At 39.5% G+C, this 25,429-nt stretch overlaps 1 protein-coding gene across 1 annotated transcript in view; it reads right to left on the bottom strand.

The window, feature by feature from the left end:
- Positions 1-768: 768 nt before the first annotated feature.
- Positions 769-25,429, bottom strand: part of LOC125884987 (N-chimaerin) — a 30,041-nt gene continuing 5,380 nt past the window's right edge. Inside the window, exons 5-15 of the mRNA XM_049570332.1 lie at positions 21,294-21,325; positions 20,029-20,142; positions 18,068-18,194; positions 15,660-15,821; positions 9,897-9,974; positions 7,886-7,970; positions 7,228-7,401; positions 5,517-5,594; positions 5,209-5,346; positions 4,851-4,956; positions 769-4,400 (exon numbers count right to left, since the gene is read on the bottom strand). Coding sequence (XP_049426289.1) covers positions 4,229-4,400; positions 4,851-4,956; positions 5,209-5,346; positions 5,517-5,594; positions 7,228-7,401; positions 7,886-7,970; positions 9,897-9,974; positions 15,660-15,821; positions 18,068-18,194; positions 20,029-20,142; positions 21,294-21,325 — 1,266 coding nt within the window. The 3' untranslated portion in view covers positions 769-4,228. The remainder of the gene's footprint in view (positions 4,401-4,850; positions 4,957-5,208; positions 5,347-5,516; positions 5,595-7,227; positions 7,402-7,885; positions 7,971-9,896; positions 9,975-15,659; positions 15,822-18,067; positions 18,195-20,028; positions 20,143-21,293; positions 21,326-25,429) is intronic.

Here is a 25,429-nt window from a genome sequence, read left to right as displayed (position 1 = left end):
GGGGATAACGGTACCTGGTAGGCTAACACAAAGAGATTATCTAACATAAGCATCTTTAACTAGCCTATAACAACAACTGGACACAGGGACAGAAGTCAGCCGCTATTAGTTTGCTTCCAAACAGCATGGGGAAGTATGAGCACATATTTCTATTTATGTCTAGAATTTGAAAATAACATAATTTGTAAGGATGATATTCTCTCAATGCTAATTTGGATTAGCGCGTTAATGGCAATTCCCATTAAGTCTTAGCATTGAATTGATGGACTAATTTGACATGGTTGCAGTGGTGGAAGAAGCACTCAAATCTTTTACTCAGGTAAAAGTACAAAAGAAACAAAACGTAAAAGTATCCATCATGCAGAGTGGCCCATACGAAATAAAATAAATGTGTTTATCTTTTTAGTATTGAGGCAGGGAAATGGGGGGCTTTTACTTGAGCAACCTGAATCTATTTTTTCCTTTAAATTCTGAAATTCAAATTTTTGGATCCAAATTTTTATGACCATTAAAAAATAATATATTCAAATTAAGCTTTTAAAATTGAAAATCCATAAATTTAATATTTTCATTTCAGAGGTTAATTTCACAACAAAAAATAAGATACAGATACATGGATTTTCAAAGTAAAATATTTCTATGCTATGAATTCAGCAGTGTTGTAATCACTAGCTGTTAAAATCAAAACACCTATGTCTCTTATTTGTTTCTGTAGAAAACTTGTCTGTTTCCATTTGATGCCTGGAGAGTCAGCTCTGAACAAAATTCAGACATGAACCAGCTGAGAGCCATATTTAATAATTTAATTTCACCATGCATAAACCATATAGAAAATACTTTACAGCAATGACAATTTAAAAAAACCAAAAAAAACCAAAAAACAAAACATTTCATGATGCAAAAAAAAAAAAAAAAAGTGTCACAGATCACTGAAGGCTCACGTTATCATCGGGTTAGGCTGATGGTAGTTAGTACAACAAAAAGTCAACAAAACAGTTAAAATGAAAAACATGAAAAATCAAGATGTGTTAGAAAAATGCTGATGTTACGTTTATGTTACATCCATTCTGCACCCAGCAAAGGATGGGCGCACTTGATCTTTACAACCCTAACTCGGTCTTTGCTGTGTAAAATGGGTATTGGTGTCTGGTGGTTCATCACTGCTTTGCAAATGAAGCACACTAGGAGTATGTCATCAGTGACCCCCGACAGAAATGGGGGTAGACATGAATGAAAAGGGGGGCTCGGAGTGTTGGCTGAGGTGAGGGTTACATGCAGAAGGCATCCACTTTTACACCTCCACCCTTTTCAAATGGCACTAGTTAAAAAACAAGAAGTCATAGCAAAAACACTCCTTCATATTACAGATGATTAGGGACATCATCCCACAACTAATACTGCTTTCATTTCATCAGAGCACGGTCAAAACATTACAGCAAACCTTTGCAATGTTTCACCAGCAGCTCATCTTCACATATCTGGAAGAAACTCAGTGTGGCATTTGATTACACTTGTATTTCAGTAAAATCTCATTTTGTCTCTGTCTGTTAAAAGAAAAGAAATAAATAAAGATGATCCAAACTGGCCTTTGCTTATGTCGAAGCAATATTATTTCTAACAATTTCACAGTTGTATCATCTTTCCAAACATGTCAGTGGAGTCACAATACAGCCTCATTGTCAACCAGCACATCAAGAGAGGGAAGCGCCAATACAGCTTTAATAGTGAATATGGAGTAATTAACATTATGAGCTTCTGTTTTATAGAGCTCCTTTGCTTTGATTTTTGGGATATTAAAATTTCAAATAATTTGGCGCTCAAAACCCATCTCGGTACCGAAGTGAATTATCCCTCTCAGGCCTATAAAGTCGATAAAGCCTCAACATTATGATTTCAATCTGTTGAATTGCATCCAGGAAAGCAATCAAGAATTTCAATTAGTATTTGGAGCACATCTGCTTGTTAACACCGCTTAATTACAGTACTGCTTTATACAAATGACCAAGGCAAAACAAAAACATCATGAAGCACTGGTTCACATATTTGTGTTTCAAGTCTGTTATGATGTGTTCCTCTCTTTACTATCTGCCAATGGATTAGTGTTCTGCGCAGACAGTGTGCTAATTTAAAGGGTAACTCTGGTACTTTTTAACCTGGACCCTATTTTCTCATATTTTTATGTCTAAGTGACTAATGGGAACAATAATTTTTTTTAATTGGTCCAGTATTGAGCTATTTATAACGCTGCAGCAGAGGAACTGAGTGCAACATAACACAAATGAGCAACTGTGCAACGTCAATTTACGTCCACTGAAAGAGCTTGTTTTTGCCACTGACAGACTCAGATTATTATCATAAGTATCTCACACCACTATGGAAAGGATCCCTACACAGATAGATCTTTATGTTAAAGAAAAAGATCCTTTTTGTTCTATTAGAAACAGCCCTGAAATCACCGTCACCAAACCCACCAGACTCCAGACAGAAATAAACAGTAATTTTAACATTGTATAACAAAATCTAAAGTTGACAGAAACAAAATAAAACTCATGAAAACCATCTTGGTTCATCTTTCCGCTGTTCCAACAATCCCCACCTCAGGCTTGGTTGAGATAAACACTTAATTCACCCAGTTAGATGTGAAAACATGCTGGCTCTCTACATGCTAAAATGACTGTTATTTAAATGAAGTCTGGTTGGTTTGGCAATGTTTTTTTTGAAACTGTTAGTGGTTAAACAAAAAGGTCTATCGAGTCTATGTGGGGATCCTTTCCATTATGTTGTCAGATACCTAACAACAATTTGAGCCTGTCAGTGGCAAAAACAAGTACTTGTAGTGGATGTAAAGTGACAGTGTACAAACGCCCCAAATGATTACATTGCAGCCTGTTTCGTCACTGCTGCCTGCATTGCTCTCCCTCAGTACTGGACCAGTTAAAAAAACATTGTTCCCATTTCTCACTTAGACACAAAAACAAAGGATAATAGAGTCCAGGTTGAAAAATATTGTAATTACCCTTTAAAGGCCTGATGGAGAACTAGAAAGTCTAAATACTGAGAAAAATTGTGTGTGCTTGCTGCAGAAATGTTCCCAAAGCTTTCATTTAAATACAAAATAGCGTTATTTTTCACTTTAGAGGCGAAGAGAGCAAACACAGGATTACTTCAGGGACAGTGAGAAAAAAAGATAAACCATTTAGTGTAGAGCTCCATCAGTTATAACATAATTATCCAGCAACAACTCTTAAACAGAGGCTTATAATTTGACACAAAAAAGGGTAAGTCTGCATTTCTACGTTAACAACTAAAAAACTACTTTGTGTAAAATGACTTTGTAATTACATTTCAGTCGATGGAAAAGAAGAGGGAGCTGTAAAGTAAAGAGTTGTTAAAGAGGAATGAAAACACATTAGGTCCAAGTCACTTAAGTTCCATTCAGAGGAATGAGTGCGCATTATGGGTGAGCGGTTCCCTTTTTCCATTCATTCATTCATTCATCCAGCTGTCTACAGGTATGGAGTCAATGCTTCTTAAAGGGATATCTTGACACAATGGAAAACAAAGCAAACAAACGGATCTCTTACCACCAGAGTTTGAGGAAAACATGGAGCGTTATTGCCTTTCAGACCGAACTTTGACACTTGTTTAGAAGTGTGTGGCTCATTTGGTTTTTGTGGTGAATGTTAACGACCCAAGGTTTTTTAGCTAGCTGATTTCTGGTGTCTGGTGAGGAAAACTCAAAAACGTCAAGGCATCCATTTAAGAACAATTTAAACATATACATGGATCACTCAGTGTTTCCCTTACATAGACAAAGTAGTGTTGTTCCAATGCTGTTGCTATCTTCTCGCCATGATAGAGAACATATTCTCTTTTTTTCCAGCTCATCAAAAAAGATCCTAATTGTTTATTTCTAACAAGGCTGGAATATTGTCCTAAATCAACACATTTGGATCTTCTGTGAAAGCCTCAGGTGTGTGATTGAGTTTAAAAATGTAGGGAAACACTGCATCCTTCCTTTGACTTCTTCCCCACTGTTTGCAAATAGTTGCTTCCTTCGTTGATCCCTCCTTCCACTCCTCGATGTCGTCTCTATCAAGACACAAGCTCCAGATGTCTTGCATGTTTCTTCATGTTCTTGTTAAAAGTTTTCTTTTCACAGGAGGACTTCCCGATCTGTATGTCTTTCTTCTCCAAGTTGAAAGAATCGTTCTCCCCTCCCTTCCTCTCAGAACAACACGTCTTCGTTGGTAATGAGAGTTTCCACCACGAGTCTCTGGTATCGGATGTCGTTGAGCGCTGTCATGGCATCTAGCCCGGGGGCCCTCATCAGTGTCGGGCCGAAGACTATACCCAAGTTCTCACTGGACATAAGGTTCTCCTTTTCGTAGTCCGTCACTCTGGAAACAGAGAGGACAGAAAGCATGTTAAGGCCAAGACACACCAAAATGACATCAAGAAGGACTGTTGCATCATCCAAAAAGTTGGTGGCAGTCTGTATTTGTTGTTTGAAAGGGAAATCTGCAAGACCGACAGGGTGGATTCAAGATGCTAGTTAATCAGTTAGCACATTAGCATCATGACCCGATGTAGACAGAACAATGGATATTAACCGTGTGCTAGAAAACAATTACCAACCGTTTCTGCTAAAACGCTCAATGGCTAAAAAAATATTGTTTCAACCTCATGCCCTTTTAAATTTAGTGGTTTGTTTGCCTTGGACCTAGGCTAATTTATACAATGTAAAATGCCATAGGCTTGTGCTAATAATGTTAGCGTGTTAAAGTATAAATCCTGCTTAAGCTATCACAATATGTGATTAGGTGAAACCACAACTTGTGTGTTCAGACCTCTTGAGGTGAGCCATGAGGTATCGCAGTGTCTCGCAGTGAGCTGGCGGCAGCAGCTTCAGCGCCTCGTGGAGAGCCTCCAGACGTTTTTCTGGGTCTGCTATCTCTGCAACACGCACAAAAAGGAACACAGATTAAAGAAACGTGTTTCAGGAGCACTAAACATAGGCCATCCCACAGATAAGCAACATGTAAGAATCTTATAATCAAATGTAAAGAAAAAAAAAATTGAATTGACAAAATACATTTCACCCACACCGTGTCCGTGTTGCCTTCAAAAGCTCAGCTTAGCCTCTAAACTGCCCTTCCATTCATTTTTCATCTTATGTAATGAGATACAGAAAGCATGAAGACCTACTTGCTGTTTCTATGAAGCGTGGGTAGGCGTCATATGTGATGAGGGGAATAGGCAGCTCTCTGAAGTAGAGTTTGAGGGCTCCGGTGATGATGTTGAGGTCCTCGTAGGCATTAGAGGAAATGTCCGCCTTCTCTCCATCTGTGGAGCAAAGCAGTCGGTACATCGTGCAAACATAAGGACCCAAACAATGAGTCAGTGACTGAAAGAAACCCACAGATGATGGCAGCGGATAACATATCTGCCTTCAGAATTTTATTGATATTTCACTGATGCTGGGAGGTAAATTCCTACAGATGAGCAACACTCACCTCTGTCAAAGGCCAGCTTGACATCTTCAATCAGCTCACTGAAGCCTGATATTCTGTACAAACCCTCTGACTGGAGACCTGAGACAGACAAGGAGAGTTGAAGGGATGATTTAAATTAACTTAATCCTGTGTTCCTGCGTCAACTGATCATTTATCTCTTGTTATAAGTCAAATACATGTCTAAAAAGCTGTGTCCACTTGCTATGGCATAAATACATTAGGATGCCAGTGATAGGTGCCAGAGGGCAGAGTGCGACAAACATTTCTGGCGCTCAATTGTGATGCTAGCAATATTGTGTTACTTATCTTGTGTGTTAGCAAGCAAGTAGTGCGCAAACAACGTCAGCAGCAAAGAATATGCAGAGAGCAGCAGTGCAAGCAGAGTCTGCTAACGTTACCGCTGCTAACATTAATATTACAACGACTGAGGCTAGCTCCTTCAGCTGGTTACGCTGATTTATGTTTGGATATTGGTGAGCAAAACCTTTGTTTTCATTTTCTTAAAAACAATGTGACTGAGGTCTAATTCATTCATCTCTCCCTCGTCCTCTGCCTGATCTTATGGCGAGGGAGGTGTGGGTGGAGCCAACAGTCCACTGCCACTGTACTTCCATATTGCGCCAATAGACCTTTTTCACAGCAGATGTTTTGACTTGTCAAAGTAGGAAAAGCACAGGTGAAATTGATAACATTAACAATGGCTCAGTTCCAATTAGCTGTTCAGTGAGCCAGCATGCACAATGACAAAGCCTCTAATAAGTATTAAATACACCTGTGCTTTACCTACTATGACAAGTCAAAATGTCTGCCGTGAAATAGGTCTATCTCTAAGCCCGCGCACTTTGATTCAAGGCCCCTTTGTAACTGCACACGGCTCAAATATTCAGTTTCAGTGTGAAATACGAAGTTAAAGACGCTCTCACCTCTGTTTCACAGGGACTTTAAACTGTTGTAATTAAACACGTTTAAACAAAAATCCCAGAATGCACTGGTTCAACGAGAATAATTACTGATTTTCTTCCATGATAGTCATTTGAATATATTTGGGTTTTGGACTGTTGGTTTGACAAAAGAATACATTTAAAGACATGCAACAAGTATTTCTTCCCATTTTTTACATGTTTTAACTAAAAAAAATAAATAAATAAAAAAAAAATTAATCAATTAAGCGTAATAAATAATGGGCGTACTGTAGATGTCAGCTGCTGATTAATGCTAATATACCACAGTGTTTGTGAAATGTTTTTTCTCCTGTTGTGCGAATGGAACAGCTTGAATGAATTAAACTGAAGGAGACACAGAAATAGGAATTAAACACACACACACACACACACACACACGCGCGCGCACACACACACACACACACAGATTAAAACGAAGAGACGGCGTTGAAGATTGATTAGACACTACAACAGAGACAGAGTGGGGGGATGAGGAGTGAATTGCTCTCCTGCTCCTGTCAAGTTCAATCACTTCACGTCAGGTGTCTATTGATTTCACGTATTAGTTTCTTGAATCGCAGTCGATAAAATCCTGTCTCTGGCAGCTCCCCTAAGACAACTCAGATCCCATGTGAGATAAATTGTAGCACTCCCACTCTCACATGTGGGATTTATTCTGCCTATGTACATCTTTATTCCACTGACACACACATCTTGCATACACATGCAGGTCTCGTGGGTGGAGGCAGCAAACGATTTGATCCTCTCACCTCTAGCCTCGATTTCCTGTATGCACATGTCAACCACCATGGGCCTCTTGGTGTTGTGGGCTTTGACCAGCGTGGTCAAGTCGCAGCTGTACACCTTCTTGACGTGCCGCAGGTCCGGCTGGCAGTCGTTGGGCACGACTTTGGAGCACTGCTTGTGGACGTTCAACCCACAGTCTGACAGAGAGAGACAGAATATGACAGTGAATCATTTACACCATTGTTTTGCAGCATCTTGTGTGGCTGCATTTACATAAAAGTGTGCTTTCAGTTCTTCACACTGCTGTAAAGACCCAACAGCAATATCAGGATAATGCAATTTTGTCTCCCACTTAAAGCATAAGAAGTAGAAAGTTGCATTGAAGTGTAGGCGTTGCTGAGGCACAGTTCATCAGACAGACCCACACACACTGTAATAATCACACACACAGTGTGTTCTCTGGCACCAAATTGAATCTTTTAACATTTAAAATCCACGGTACACAGCAGATGAGTCAACAGCAAAAAGTGACTAACTTTAAGCCTGCTGTCCCAGTTTCGAGTCACGGTTTAAAGAGAGAGGAGGCGCGACATGTCGAACACAGCGGGGGAGGCAGAGGAGCAGAAATTTAATCATTTTTTGGATTGAGAGAATTGAATAATGCAGTGATGTGTGTGTTACCTGCACACTTGACTCCCTGAGCGATGAGACCCCACATGAAGTTGGCACAGTACTCACACCAGTGGGGGCCTCTGAATGTATGAACCTGGTTATTATGAGATGGACAAAAAGGGACATTGATCATTTTTAAACTGAAATTTATTGCAGAAATTATAACGAACTTTAAAGTGAAGAAAATATGGTCAGACAAAATAAAAAATAAACATGAGTTAAATGTGCTTAAATTATATATCTGCACAGGTCTACACTGAGAAAAAGGGGTATGCCAGCAATTACAGACACTGAAGAAAGGAAGATGGAGACACAATAGGAGTCCTTAAAAGGACGTTTATAGAAAAATTACAGTGAGAGCTGAGTTTTAATCTGCTTATTTTTCGCATAAATTGGCTCTCTATAATGAAATGCTAATACCCTCCATCACACCACAGTGCTCTTTGTGAGCGTGTGTCTGTCAGTGTGTGTTCGTCCACATCTCCCTTGAGCTCAGTACACTGTGGCTCTGACCTTTGTGCTCCTCACTAATGGCTCCTTGCAGTATGGAAATCTGGGAGTCTGACGCACCAAGCAAAAGCTTAAAGGGACAGTTCACCCCAAAATCAGAAATACATATTTCTCCTCTTACCTGTAGTGCTATTATCTGTTGAGATTGTTTTGGTGTGAGTTGTGTTGTGTTGTGTTGGAGATATCAGCCGTAGAGATGTCTGCCTTCTCTCTACTATAATGGAACTAGATGGCACTCAGCTTGTGGTGCTCAAAGTGCCAAAAATACATTTGAAAAGCTCAACAGCAATGTCTCTTTCCAGAAATTCATGACCTGGTTACTCAAGATAATCCACAGACCTTGATGTGAGCAGTTTCATGTAGGAACTATTTTCTTTCTACCAAACTACACCTGCCAACTGTATCACCATGCAAGTCAAGTGTATTTATATAGCACATTTCATACGACAAGCTTGAACTCAATGTGCTTAAGACACATCATACATGACAAACATAAAGTATCATGTAAGACAAAGTATTACATATATAAAAACAAGCAGGGCATGATAAAAACAAACAAAATAAGAGGGTATTATTATTATCATTATTCTTAAAAGAGGGGAGATAACAACAATGCTAATACTTATTCCTAAAACAAATAAAAAATACACTTACAATACACCACTGAGCTAGCTAACGTTACATGATTAGATGCATGCTTCCTTCTGCGCAGTGATATGGCTAGTAGGTGTGGTTTGGTTGAAAGAAAATAGTTCCTACATCAGTCTACTGTGGAAGGGTTGCAGTGACATACCAGTTTGTTGTACCTTTTGTTTAGCTACGATATTGAGAAGAAAAAAAAAAAGGACGTTGAATCTCTCCTTTACTTTAATTATTTTCTAAGGGGAGACCTTTTACACACATTAACAAAATGGTGGTAAATTCTGATGGTAAAATGTTTCCGTGTTCATTATTTTAAGGGCCATTCTGACTGATAATAACATAAATTCTGTAATACCATGATACTGTGAAACCGCAATATTTTCTGAGACGGTTATCGCACTGAGAAAATCTCATACTGTTGCAACTCAGTCTGTGGATTATCTTGAGTAACCGGCTCATGATTTCTTGAAAGCGACATTGCTGATGGGTTTTTTAAATGCTTTTTCTTGGCGCTTCGAGCACCACAAGCCGAATACCATCTAGTTCTATTATACTGGAGAGAAGGCAGACATTTCTATGGCTGATATCTCAAACACTCAGCAACTCACACCAACAATCTAGATTAATAAATAGCACTACAGGTAAGAGGAAAAATATGTATTTTTGATTTACTGGTGAACTGTCCCTTTAAAACCTGAAAAGTAAATGCAGAAATGTGTGTTTCTGTGTGTGTGTGTGTGTGTAAGGCGCTCTGTGCTCTCTGTGGCGAATTTGAATAAGACCCTCTGAGCTGAATCAGCAATTCTGGCACCATTCAACGCACACACACACAAACAGGACAGGATGAAGAAGCAAAGGAGCGGCTCACCTTGAAGTTGTGGACCTTCTCGTACTTGGGCGCCAAGTCGCTCTCCCTCAGGGTGGCCCGCCGCACCAACGATGTAAGCTGCGAAAGGGCAAAAGATCTGATTGGTTGCCAGAAGGTGGAAGCAGGGGAGGTGGGTTTAGAGGGGGCTGGCGCCCGGTTGAGAAGGGTCCCTGAGCCCGCGCTGGGGTCTGAGGTGCTGCCAGTAACTGGCAGGGAGGGAATTGAACCAGCGCTGACATTCAAACCAAGAGCTGCAGTAAACAAAGAGCCCTTCTGACCTGAGTCCTTCTTGGCTCGTTTGCGGGATTGCTTTTTTCCTCTTTTAACGACATACGACTCTTGGCTCGGCATTGTGGGATCTGTACTTTTAGTGTGAATTTAAGTCACACTGGAGGTTTAAATCAAACACTAGCTGTGAGACCTAAATCCCATAAATAAATACAGTCAGCCAATCAGAGTGCCGAGCAATAAAAAAACCAAAAAGGAAATACTCTTCTAAAGATTGTGTTAAAAATGACAAACAATGCTCAGCGCAATAGGAATAAGTACAACAACTGGACGCTCAGTTCATTTCAAAGCTCCATCTGAGAACAACATCCCAAACTGAGGGGCCAACACACGACCAATCCCGCTGTCTTAGCAGCACAAAGATCAGCCAATCAGATTAGCCTTGCATACTGATGGGGCTGCATGGTGCAATTCCAGTTCATAACAAAAAAAAATGAAACAAAAGCCAGCCAGCCAATCAGAAAATAAAAAATTATGAAAGAAAGTTCCCAACGCGTTCCCAAATCCTTCAAACCGGACTGATGCGGCAGAATGAGCATTCCCGTCTCGCAGTCTCGTGTAGGTGAGCGCTTCAGCCCACATGGCTCAGTGTGTGTGTGTGTGTGTGTGTGTTAATCCTCTTTCCCTCCACACACTCACCAGGCAGAACTAGTGGAGGAGGGAAGTGATAAAGGCGGAGAGAGAGAGAAAGAGGAGGAGGAGGAGGGGGGTTGAGGCTGAGCTACGGTGCAGTAATGGATGAATTTAACAGGTCACATTGAGAGGAGAACGAGCCAATCAGAACGCAGAGGTTGTTGTTGTTCGTCACCAATTTCTGCCACCTCAATTGTCCCGGGAGAGAAAGAGGAAAGAGAGGGAGAGAAAGAATGAGCTGAGAAACAAGCTATTATTTTATTCATTTGTTTCTTCCCTCCTTTTTGTCATTTTACCATCAGCACTGACTTGTTTTTCCTCTGATGTTTCCCAGTCTGTCTCTAATACTTGTCCACTGTAAATAATAGACACTGCTTTAGTGTGCTTTCTGTTTTTTGCTTGAAATTTCCTCAACAGATAAACACAACCCCATGTCCTCAGATGGCCCTGCTCATCCATTATCAGCATTACATAAGAACAGTTTAAGGCTAAATTTTCACTTAAGAAGTGCACTAAGAGGTTTTTTCGGTAAGTGGGGCCTCTGGTGGGTGGATTTTTGTGTGGCATTTTTTTGGGGCTGAGCAAACTGTCAACAAACAAGCAGTGGGACTGCATTGCATCCTGTTACATTGGGAGAGATCTAAAAGCTTCACCCTGTGGGCTTTGTCCTTTTTATTTTTTTTTTTAAAGTTCTTTATTTTTTTTTTTTAGATATTGTAGATACTACTGTTATACTATCATTTTTATTATTATTATCATTATTATATTTTTAATTAGATGATAAATTCATTATTATAGTATTTGCTGTTGTTGTTTTTTTGTTTTTACTTATTTTTTTAATTTAATCTATTATTTTTAAATATATATTTTTAGTGATATATTCTATTATATTCATATTTTTGAAGTGTATTCTTCCTATGTCTTTTGAAATTATGTTTGTTTGTATGGAAAAGAAGAATGGCAATACCATGTTTTGTTGTTTTTGAAAATAGCAAACAAAAATTACTGTTTTTATTATTATGTTTTTCAATTAATTATAGCATTATTATTATTATTATTATTATTATTATTATGATTGCTTTTCCTTACTTATTTTATTAATTTGTTTTTTTTTAATGTGTACTTCCTATATGTTTATTTTTTATTATTAGAATTTTTTTCTTACTTATACATTTGTACACTTTTTTTTAAGTGTCATCTTCCTATGTCTTTTTACAGTTTGTTGTCCTTGAAAGTTTAGATACTGTTTTACAAGTAGTAATTTTACTGTTGTTACTATGTTTATGTTTTTTAATTATTTAATAATTTTATTATAATAAGAATGATTGATTTTCCTTGGGGCACGTTAAAACACTGAAATAAGATATTTTAGATACTACAAATCTACAAAGTATAATTGAAACGTGACACCATATATTCAAATCAGTAATCCTCAGCTTATATCTGCAACACAGTGCATATGTATGACTGGTCATGGATATTTAATGATTGTTTCCATTGTGTGGAGATGGCAGGGTTGATAACAAAAGAGCACCCAGGTTATAGACATAGAAAGAAAGACAAAAAACAACATAGACGTCGAAGAGGGAACAAAGCTAGTTATGCTTAGCAAGCTCATATGTTTATATGTGGCACTTTTAGCTCCTAATGTTTAAGTTGGTGTATTCTTTTTTATGTATTTTCCATCAAATCTGGTTGCTGCCTTCTTTGCTCACCAAAATACTTCCTGTCACCATTCAGTGAACTCACCCTCAAAACAAGACCTTAAAATTTAAAATTTAAAGTCATCACCAGAACCACGTCTCTATCAGCCCCCTGGGGACCATAAAAACGGCATTTAACCCGCGATAAAAGGTGATTAGCTGCATGAAATATGTATATCTCGCATGTCTGTCTTCCCTGCAGAGAGCCACCTCTGGTCTCAATGTCACACTCGTACTGCTTTGTCTGCAAATCCACCCAATTATGAAAGCACACACGTAGGACCACCCCCTTCACACACACACACACACACACACACATACACACACACAGACAGTGATGTATGAGATGCAGTGTAGGTGGTCATGCACTGCAGGTCACACAAGGCCTCAGGAGGTTCAGTGCTGGTGTAGCCGATAAACGCACTGCACACACTACTACACCTACTTTGTTATGAGCCTGTTGGTGTTTTGTGTCGTCCATTTCACCTGGAATGTGTTACACTGGTGTGTGTGTTCATATACATGGTGGTTTTAGAGCACTTGTCTGAATGGATCTACATCTCCTGCCTCCTCCAACACACCCACCTGCACAAACTCACAGCTGCAGAACTTAAATTTACATGAAACCAATGATTAGCATCCAAGATAGCTCCTGCATCATATAGTAAACCTCACATCTCCAGTCCAAACCTCTGTTCCCAAACTCTACAAAAGCTTTAGAAAAAGTTTCTTGTCTGTCCTCTGGCTTAAAAACTAATCACAGAAAACAATTATCTCACAGCCGAATGGAAACTAATGAGCCAACAACGACTCCTGAATTCTTATTAGACAGCTTTTGGGAGATAGCAGGTTTCTGCAGGCAAACTGCTGTTATGTAATTTTGCTGCAGAGCCTTTGGCTGGAGGCCATCTCTCCTCTGCATCCATCCTCCTCCTCCTCCTCCTCCTCCTCCTTCTTTCACCATGTTATCAACTCTCATCCTTCCATCTTAGTACTGTATACACAGCAACTTTCCTTACCTTTACCCTCATTCTAACTCTCTGCAGCAACATTTACTTTTACTGATTACATAACCTTTATTTATACATTTAAGGTCCAGTGACTTCAAGAGATTGACTGGTGCAAGTTGTTTTGCATACTGCCCACAGCATAAATTCACTCATCTTCCACTTGCAAATTACTCTTTCCTTCCTTCCTCTGCTGAACTACAACTGAACATTTCGTACTTTCGCCTTCTAGTTTCAGACACATACATTTAAAGGACAGCACCATCAAGTTTTTATGTATTTTTGTAGCTTCCCAGCAGTGTTCCAAGCAGTACGGTATGTTTCAGTTTGGATGTTTAGGTTCCAAAGGTACCATACTGAAAGTATTTGGTGGAAATGGGGCTTGAGTAACACACTGCTGTGGACGCCATGTTAGTTCGGATCCAAAAGTAACACAATAATTTAAACGAACCAGCCAATCGAGGCAGCAGAAGAGCAGCAACTCATGTGTTCTGCGAGGTAAGATTACTGTTTTGTCAAATAGTCTTGTGGCTTTGAAGAAAGCGATATAACGACTTCACTTGCCTATCAAGAAAGGCTGTCTGACAGCAAGGGAACGTGATGAAAATATTACACTGACTATGGCTAAATACCTCATATAATCCTGTTTCAAAAAATGCGAACTAACCCTTTTAGTTATTATCATTGCTATCAGTGCTCGTCACTCTAATGGCTGAGTGTGCGTTTCCATTTGAAAAAAACGGAAAAGAACGCAGATGGGCCCGCTCTATAAAGATGCAAGTGTAGTCTTCATTAGGGATGGGTATCGTTAAGATTTTATCAACACTACTACTTTTATTGGTTCTTTATTTTTTCTAAATAATAACCCTCTTTGCTGATGTGATTCACTGCATGCAGGTAACATTACCGCTGGTAGAGGAAGGGGGCGCTGTTCGTGTCAGCCGGCAGCTTTGTTTTAAATGTATTTGCCCAATTTTTAAGTCGCAAGCTAAGTTAAATGCTTAGACTACACACAGACAGCTGTCATTTTCGGCCAATAGCAAATTGTTACAAATAGGCTATGAGAGATTGAGGACAGAGCAGAATGAAATATCGCTGTTTAAATGTTCATGCTTGCTGATCACATGTATTGACAAAGTATTGGCTTTTTACTTGCTAAGATTTAAGGCACTACAGTCATGAACATAGCTGCCATCAACTCACGTAATTTTCGAGTTATCTTTACTTTGTTTCCACCGTAGCCTTTCAGCTGTTCACTGACTACTCCATGTTGTGTGTGTGTGTGTGTGTGTGTGTGGATGTGGAGGTCAGCCGAAGCACAGAGCGCAGATGAGATGCTGCAGGATGATGAATTAAACCAAAATGTTTTAAAGTAAGTGAGTGAGTGAGTAAGTATGTTTTAAAGTTTTAAAGTACCACTAAAGGAACCAATAACATCGGAGCTTATCAATACTACAGTCTTTGATCATTTAGCCCCGGGGCTCATTTAATACTGTGTTTCGGTACCCATCCCTAGTCTTCATCTCTCACTCCTCTGGATCAATCCATCTTAAAAACCTCACAGTACTCCTACACAATTTCCACTGTCAATGTCTCTACTAATATGATCTCAGTTTTGAGATATGACTCACTGATTGCTCACCATTTTATAATCTCCAACAAGCAAAAACAGTTTGCAAAAACACCCAGCCGAAGAAACGTGATGATGAATGATTCAGTTTGTCTCAGACTGGTTACTTTAAGGCCTAGTTTAAGACTGTTGCTTCCTCCAGGGCATCTTCTTTGGTCTGTAGCCAACTCCCTGTGCCAACACAACTCCATTTCTTATTCAAACCAACCCTCTAAAAACCCTGAAGCTTTCAGGTCAGTTTGCCAAAAACATATGTTAATTGGAGGACTCTTTTGGCCTGAGTTGCTACACGATTTCCATTTCCATAATTCCTGCAGAGAGTGATATGTTTTGGAGATACTGATTGAGTATTCACAGTGGTTAATGTTTCAGGTTTGTTTTCGCTATGTCACCCTTTAGCTGGAGATACTTCCTCAAAATGAAACATGAAAAATATGTCAAAACTTTAAGGTCACAAAACATTTGCCTGTGTCAGTGTTCATGCATGTGTGTTTGTCCTCACCCTCTCCTCAGCATTACGGTCATCTTTGGCTGGAGCAGGTCCATCCGGGGCCTCTGGACTTTGAGGCAGGTGTTTTTTCAGGGTGGGCTCCTGGTTCAGGGTGGTGTAGCCCACGTGTTCGTAGATGGGGTTTATGGTCATCTTAGCGATGTACTCCGCTGCCTGACAGAGGAGAAGGTGGCAGGTTTTTATTATTTAAGATTCAGTGTCCTCTAAAAGCCTTTACACACCGAGGCATTTTATTGATGTGATTCATCTGCATGTTAATATCGTTTTTCAAACTGTTGTTTTCGTCATGAGTTCTTTCACAAAACGCAAATATTACACAGCAAAAAAGGAACATAATTTTTTTCAGAACCTGGTTGTTTTTTCTGACCTTTCCCACCATGAATAAAGGCATCAACCAACCATGTTGGGCTTTTACTTTGGAGGACTGTAAAACAACACTTATGCCCCGCTTCCACCGAGCAGCACGGTACGGTACGGTATGCTTTTTCCCTGTTTCTACCGTGAAAAGTTACAGAGTGACCGTCCGCTATTGACCAATCAACAGACTGCAGTGTTCACAGCTCCACCTTTTAGTACCAGATCTGTGTGCTAGGTACCCCAGCAGAGGGGGGACCAAACATGGGGATGCTAAGGAACGGTTCCATTGGTACCATCCACAACTTTTCATAGCGGGAACCGAAAAAGCGTACTGAACTGAACTTTACCATACGGTGGAAACGGGATTAAAGGCAGCACATACTAGATCCACTTCTTCCATTCTTACCTTTCACAATAAAAGCCCTGGGCATATATCATACAACAAGGGTGTCTACAGGTATGACACTTAAATGTAATTGTATGAGCCATATTTAACTTATCATTTATTATTTACTCATTGAAATGGTTCCTCCGTACCACTAGAGGGCTGTATTTGATGTCGCAGCAGATGCCGCTGACCTGAGGTCACCTTAGGCCATTTAACCAGGTTCAAAACAAATGTATAGGTTTTGCCATGCTAATTTGGGGGGAAGCAAAAAGTTTTCGACTGCGCTCACTGTGGTTTTGTGAAGTAATCTGTGTTATTATTTTTATGTTGTTGGATGTGGCGTTATTGCCTGCTGTACAGACTAACGAAAGTTTTGTGGAAAATAAATTGCCAGATTATTTTGAGTTCTAAAGGAGGACTCGCATCGTTTTCTTTGGGTGCACGTCAAACTAAATAACGTAGCCCAGTTAGCATTAGCAGCCAGTAGTGGCTACAGTATAGGACCATTACAGTAATACTTTTTAAGGCCTTTTTAAGATGATTTTAAATCCAAGATAAGACTGAAATATGAACAAATCATCTTGTTTTATTTCAAGCATTGCGGGTGCATTTAAAGGTAAGCAGTATATATGTGGTGCAGCGTAAAAATTCAACTAAACGCCCAGTCCCTTTTACCAGCCTGGTGTGGCTTCCCATTTTGACAAAGAAGCGCCTGTCTCAATAAATAGCCCGGGCTATTAATTTAAGTTTTATGGTATATGAATGAGGTTCCATTTTGCCAACAGGTAAGTGCGAGTATAAAGTAAAAAGACAGTATTATATAAGTTCAGTAATCGGTTTAAATACTTGTAACATCAGAAATGTTGACTTTAATGCAGAAGAGCTTGACTCATTTTGACAAGAAGAAATTCAAATTTATGACTATTTAATGACTTTTAAGGCCTAAAATTTTAAAAAATTAAATTTAAGGCGCAGCATGGTGGTGGTGTGGTTAGCACTGACTGTTGCACATTTGCATTACTGCCGTCAAGTCTATTTGCATCAAAACCCTTTGTTGAGCAACTGTTGCAACTGTTGCAAATTCACATCGCTGCAGGTTTGAATAGCTCCAATGCAAAGTAATGGCAGGCCAGTATTTTGCGTTTTCGTGTCGTTTCTTCATCATGCACCAGGTGTGTAAAGTCCTCAGCAGAATCAGTGATTATTTTTCCTGCCTGTGAAACCACACTTGACTCACATGTCCCTGGATCTTTATCTTACAATACTATACTTGACTTTACAGCACAGCTTTGCCTCACAGTACTTTCCTATTGTCTGAATAAACATATAAACACTTCATGGGGAGTGAGCTCAAGAAAACGCCAATGTTCTTTCTTCCTTCAGGCGTTATTTTCAAAGAATCCAGGGACTCAGATGATCAAGTAAACAAGCGGTGATCAAAGGGTAATGATATGTGAGTCAAGCTGAATTCCTGGCAAACATGAGCTTAAAGCACAGAGCTTTAAATGCTTCCACTTCGTAATCACCCATAATCAGCATTTACATCCAGTGATTACAGCCCTGATCAATCTAATTGTGCAGCACTGTTCTCAGAGCCAAAGCAGGAAGTTATTTTTTAGGAGAGTAAGAAGGAATGAGCGGAAGAAACACACACCTTTGTCTCAATATAGAGTGTGATGAGGCCGTCTGTGACCAGGTCGTGGATGGACTCGAACCTCTTCTCTCCAACGAAGTGCTTCCCGTCATGGTAGAGACGGAAGTTTCTCGTCTGGTTCCCAAACCTGGATGGAACAGAGGGAGATGCTTTAGCTTTAGGATTGTCTGGCAGCAGACTGGATACTAAAAGTTTAAGTTTGGGTTGGAGCATTAATGCTTAAAATGACCCATTTTTAATATAATATTTCATCAAAATGACAAGACTGGCTGGCTTCAAAGAGTGTGGAAAAAGAGATATAGGGAGCTTCAAAGCAAATACAGCAAAGGAGAAAAAGAAAGAGGATTCTCCTTACTCTAACTCTGAGTCAAAAATGGCACAAACTCCATTATAGACAGACTCTGAACTGGGCCAACACATTTATCTGCTCCTCAGTGGATCACAGTGAAACCACCGCGAGATAAAACAGCACCATTAGATCATTAACCCAAAATCCAACCTTTCCTTTTCTGCCGACCCAGAGTGGGACACTAGTTTATAAAGTGGGTATTTATGGAAGGTAATTATAACCACAGGGATTGAAGAGGCAGTGAAAGAGAGAGAAATATGAGCAGGTGGAAGAATGGCACAGCTATGAATAGAGCAAACTGACCCAAAACCAAATTCAAATTATGCCATGCACCCATTTAAAAGTGTGACACCTATTTGGAGAAAATGATAGCTCACATTCAAGTCAAACTGATACGCTTACAAGCTAGTCAAGCACTTTGAACTTCTAGAACATCAAACCTAAACACAACTGAAGCGCCTCTAAGCAAGATCAACCAGGAATTTAGTCACTTGATGCCTCAGAGAAGCTCCCATGAACCACCACTCCCTCACACTCTGACCTCTCCTCATGAGGAAAGGTGTGCAGAGCCATGTGAGTTCAGAGATGAGCGCCTTTGAGCAGCTTAAAGCTCAAACGGCTGCCTTTAAACCCTCACACCTCGTCTGAACACACAATCACACATGCTTCTCACAGCGCCGCAGCACCTCATTTTCTTGCCTTGTCACACAAATCTGTGCAGGCGTAGACAAAAGAGGTCAAACAACAGTTCCTACTGATGTCTCAGGGGATTCACAAGAAGCAGAGAAGCAGAGAATGCACAGTAAAATATCTGTAGTTATCTCTTTTTGGCTTACATTTTAGTACTTGAAAATAAAGAAAATAAAAAACTATAATATTACACTGCTCATTCCTCCATGAGTGAAAAAAGAGCGTGTTGAGTGTCTTTAAAACGCTAAAAAAAATTGGTCCTCAAGTTAAACGATTGACTTGTTGATTATATTTCATATAATGAGCTATTACGACTGGCTTTTGATCAGAAGCAGGTTTATGGAGGACAAAAGCTGCCAAAAATGGAAATACATTTATTAAAAAATAAATAAATAACACAATAAATAAATTGTGACATTAAACACACCAAAAATAATATTAAAAATAAGTGTAGGCATTAATTAATTTGCTTCACTATGTATATACTTCCCTATTTCATTTTCTCATTTCTTTCTTATTTTTAAAATTTTTAAATGTATAAATTTATTTTTGCATTATTTTTCATATTTATTTTTTACTTTTTTTAACTTATCTATTTTCAATTTTTATGTATTTATTTTCATTTTTTATTTATTCCTTTATTCCTCCATACAGATTATGTTGACAGGGAAATACATAGTAACCTAACAAGCTCCTTAACAATTGTATTTAACTGTAGTTCTATGTAAAATGGTGATTTGGGATTGTCTAGACTCCGACCTGACTTAACTGTTTTTCTAGTTGTGGTGGTTTATTGGCTAATAAATGTACTGGAATACCTGTTCCGCTACTTAAGCTTACACTTATCCACTGGCACCACTGAGATCACATTTGTTCTTGATTGTCTGCATCTCCCTAAATTAGCTAAAGACACAAACATTACCTTAGAGCCAGTGTGTACGTGCCCGGCTGTCTCTGACTCTCTCTGATGAGGTAGCTGCCTTCGGCCTGACTCAGCAACTGGTCGGCCTCTTCTCTTGAGATCATCCCATGGAACCTGGACGTAAAAAGCAGCAAAATATTAGGTCAGGATTCCTTGTATCACAAAAATGAATTAGCTGTTGTAATACCAAGAAATAGTCTTCACACAACCTTACCAACAAATTTGAATTTTACCATGTTTTGTGTCTCAGTGACAGATGGAGAAAGGATCACTACAGAAATAGACCTTTGAGTTCAGTTTAGTTTACTTTAGTTTAGTTTAGTTGGATCCCAATTGCACTGCAGGAGCTATCAAATCCACAACCATTTTACATTTGTGACAGTGCACAAAACAACTCACATATAGCACTTAACAAAATAAAACAACCGGACTAAAACATTGACACAGACAAACCAGACCAGGTCCTGGGAAAACAACAATATTTAAGATCTATACATTTTCGTGATTTCATTTGGTAAGTAACCGCGAGTTTGGGGCTAAATTTAGCTCCAATTGCCTGATGATGCTTCATTACTTTAATATTAGACCAAGTATTTACACAGCACACTCACATTTTACTCATATGTTTCCATATACACATTACAAGTGCATTAAAAGGAATAGTTTCCAGAAAAAACAATATTTTTACCATGCATGAAGTTCATTAGAGTGCATGAATCATATTATATAGGTCACCTTTCCTTGTAGTCTTATTTGGAAAACATGACAATATGATTGGCACTGTTGGAGAGTGAGATGGTTAAACATAAAAGATCTCACTCTTAAACCAAAAGGTCTATATCTGTAGGGATCCTTCTCATAATGTTATCAGGCACTTAGAATAACAGTCTGAGCCTGTCAGTGGCAACAACAAGCACTGTTAGTGGATGTAAAGTGACGGCTCATTGCCCTGAGTGGTTATATTGCAGCCTGTTTGGTCTCACTCATATGTTGTTCCTCACTCAGCCACAAAAACACGTGAAAATAGGGTCCTGGTTGAAAAATACTTTAGTTACCCTTTAATGTTTGGTACTGCATGGCAGTAATGACCCTTGCTCCACAAAGCATGTTTTTATGTATGTGGGAAACTTTGGATTAAATGTAGCAAAAATGAACAGCAAAAGCTATATGGTAGGTACAGATGGATTCAAAACCATCCTCATTGTTGGAGATAAATTGAGACAATGTGCGTCATGTAAATCACTGATAACGAGAAAACAACTTACTCTCTTCCATAGTATTTAGGTCGGTTGTCCACCTGCAGGGAAAAGAAAAAAACACGTAGTCTGTAAAATGCTTAAAAAAAAGTAAAAACTGGGATTTCCATACAAGCTTGAATGTTTACATGACACAATAACACCAACAATGTCATATTGCTCTGTAAGACACACAAAAAAACAATATAATGTGTGAAATGCCCCCACAGCTACACACTGTGTGCTCGTCGTGAGTGTGTGGGCGCAGAGAATATTGCACGAGTCAGATAAAAAGCTGAACATTGTGTTGTTCTTAACAAAACTGCTGTCGAGCCAATAAATCAACAAAGATCCAACAAACAGTGCTGAATATTAATTTGGCTGCTGTGTGTGTGTGGAAGAAGGCAGGCAGGTGTGTGTGTGTGTGTGTGTGTGTGTGAGAGAGAGAGAGAGAGGGATAGAGGCAGAGAGGAAAATAAGCAACATACACACTTAAGTTTAGACATTAAGCCTTGTATGTGCAAAATGCCAACACTCTCCTGTTCTGAGAGTAAATGTGGTGCGTCTACAGACTGTATATTATTAGCAAATAATAAACTCCTGCCAGTTCAATAGAGTGAACGCCAGTATTAACTAAAAGCCTTAATACAACACAGTCAAGATGGTAACAGTCAGAGTTAGCCCTCTCTCATCAGCCATGCAGTTGCACCTCTGGACGCCTACCAAACTGCTCTGAGGTCTGTCAGTAAGCAATGGATGGCAGACAAATATCCATTCCTAATGTTCTAGACTGCCTTGACTGCACATTACAGAGTACAGAGCTGGAGGGAATAAGCAATGCATTGTGAGTCTCATCTGCATAAACAGTGTATTTCAAATTTAATTATGAAATAATTTGGTAGTGAGTGAAATGTTTACCTGGAATTCAGGGAGTAATTATGTATAGAGTTTGCTTTCAATTTTGTACATGAGGTATCCATTTAGGCAGATACACTGCATGTAGGTTTTTGAGCATCCTATATTTAAGGTGGATTTATACTTGTGTCAGGTCTATGCAGAGCCCACGCTGTAGCCTACGCCGTTGTGAGCATTTATACTTGTGCAGTGGTGTGTCTGTGTCACTCTGCAGTTACAACTCCAAAACAGTAGTCGGCAGTAGGGCTTTTGTGAAGTGCTAAAGTTAAAGTTTAGTTGATCAAAACACACCCAAAACACACATTAAACGTGAGTTAATAGTAGGGCTGCCACGATTAGTCGGCTAATCGATGACTAATCGACTATTAAAATAATCGGTGACTATTATAGTAGTCGACTAATGGGTTTGAGTCATTTTTCATAAGAGTACTATAACAGTACGCCAAAATACTCTCATTGCAGTTTCTTACGTTGAAATACTGGCAGCTTTACACACTCTCCCATGACAGAGAACTAAAACCCTTCGGCGTGAGTAGGAAACAAGACATTAGATGACATAATTTTGGGGTTTGGGCGAGACAGACCAACATTTTTCAACATTTTAACACATTTTTCGATGAAATGATTAGTCGACTAATCGAAGAAGTAATCAACAGATTAGTCGACAGTGAAAATAATCGTTAGTGGCAGCCCTAGTTAATAGAGACCATTTCAAACACAAGTACACAAATCAGCTTCACTGTAACTTGCAGCATTCACAGACAAAGCACTTGTCTTTTGCTGGACATATTTTCCTCACAAATATAATATGCTAACGTTTTTAGCACAAGCCTATGGCATTTTGCATTGTATAAATTATCCTAGCGACATGCAGAGATTTCCTCTGCTCATAAGAAGCCAGGGACAACAGCAACATTTAACAAATGTAGCATTACAAAATTTGGCTCCATTAAAGCTCACAAGGTTCACTGACAAAACAAATGTGTTATACTAAACACGTTTTTCAAACAAATACAACATGCTAACGTTATTAGCACAAGCCTATGGCATTTTACATTGTATAAGTTAGCCTAGCGACTAGCAGAGATTCCTCTACTCATATGAAGCCAGGACAAATTTCACACAGGACTTAAAATACTATTTTCAGAGGCTTTATTGTCTACACAATTTATTGTTTCTTATCTGTGAAATAAAAGTAAATAAAAGCTTATTTCCACTAAAGGAAATGGTTTTTAACTTACAAAAATAGACAATATCATCCCCCTGCAGAGCCGGAGAGCCACTGTTATAGACGTGCGCAATCGTGAGTTCTATCGCCACCGTTTTAGACACGCATGTGTGAGTTTCAGAGCCACTGTTTTAAACGTGGGCATGCGTGAGCTTGAGGGGGCGGGGTATCCAGAGCCATAGAACAGAACATTCAAGGACTATTCAAGGGCTCTGGGGGTATCTATCAATCATTTTAATGTGCCCAATCAGAGGCTCACAATCCCCAGTCAGTTATGCGCGTGGTCAACATTTCAACTAGCTAGCTATGCTAGCGCTACCTAGCATCTGTGTATCAACTCCCCCATCATAATGATATAGTAACTTCAACCACAGCTCATTTTAGAGGGACCACCTGAGAAATGTGTTCTTTGTAAAAAATTATAGCAACGGACAATGCATCATCGTTGTTTGTTTCTGGCTGCCAGCCAGCTGCTTTGTAAAGGTTTAAAAGGTTTAGAATAGGTAGTCTGGAGGGACAAGTCAGCCTGTCTGGTAGGGAAGGGGCACGAAACCTTCGCTAGCTTACTACATTTTCACCTGTTTAGGGGTCCTCCACCAGAAAATTTTGAGCATTAAACAATCAATTTCCTTCTCAAATTCTAAATGTTCCCTCCCGAAATCTACACATATGAAATATAGTGAAGAAAAAAGTCGATTACGGGATCACAAATATAGTTTTCTTGTCATGAGTTACAACCCAGCCCTGCCTGTGGTGGACAATATACAGTTTATCTGACCTTGGTGTTTGCATAAAGCTTAAGTTTCAGTTTTCATAATAATGTAACCTGATGACTTTTAGCTAAAGGACAGTCTCCTCTCACTGAAGTCACCCCGACATGCCACAAATTAAAAAGTACCAGCCTGAGATAAGTGTTTATTGGTGCATCATTAAACCACATATGGCTGAACTCCCAGCAGACTACATGTAGCTGCCGGTTGCGTGGGGCTTCTACTCCGTCTGTCTGCTGATTTAACTGGGTCAGCACCGACTACCTGACCAGACCGGGGCATCAGAGCCAACAGCTGTTCACTTAGCATCTACAAACACACTACCATCCATTAAAGCGTGCCCTAAGAGGACTGTCTTTTACAGATTAACACAAACACCAGACATACAATCCTTCATTATTTAATCCCTGGTGGATTCCCCCAAACCTTGCTCAAACCCCCACCCACCCACACACACATCTGGTGGCTCTCCCTCTTGTGGGCAGAGGTGCTGGCACGTGGCATTTCACCTAGGACAGAGCCTCTACTTCATCTGTATAAACTTAGCTTACAAAAACAGATGCGTATATTCACGTTGTTTTCATGACAAATAAAAGGCCAACACTTCTACACACCTAAATCAAAGAAACATCTTTTTTCTCTTAGCTGTAGTGCTGTTTATTAATCCAAACTGTTTTGGTGTGAGTTGATGAGTGTTGGCGATATCGGCTGTAGAGATGTCTGCCTTCTCTTTAATATAATGGAACTACATGGCACTCAGCTTGTGGTGCTCAGTGAGCCAAAAAATACATTTGAACTCAACAGCAATGTCCCTTTCCAGAAATCATGACCCAGCTACCTAAGATAATCCACACACCTTGTTGCGAGCAGTTTCGTGTATTTTCGTACTACACCTGCCAACCATATTGCTGTGTACAAGGAAGCATTTATCTACTGGATACAGCTCAGCCGAAGAGGACGCCAATAATGTTTAAATCTCACACAGGCCTCTAGTCCATGAGTAGACAACTGTACCAATATCACTGAGGAACAGCTGGATAACTGCTATAGTGTTGTTTAGTCTCAGTCCTACTGACGCAAATATAACAGGAACTGATGCTACGATTGAAGGTGCCTTTACCAACATGAAAAAAACGATGCCGTGTTTAACATTCTAAGGCTGGTTTACCAGTTGCCTTCCCTAAAGACAATGGATTGGTGAACTACAACAAAAACAATCAACCCTGCTACAAGCCGAGTCAGCGAATGCAGCC

This window comes from Epinephelus fuscoguttatus, linkage group LG24 (assembly GCF_011397635.1).
Source record: "Epinephelus fuscoguttatus linkage group LG24, E.fuscoguttatus.final_Chr_v1".
NCBI lineage: Eukaryota > Metazoa > Chordata > Actinopteri > Perciformes > Serranidae > Epinephelus > Epinephelus fuscoguttatus.
This window is presented reverse-complemented; position numbering and strand designations above follow the sequence as displayed.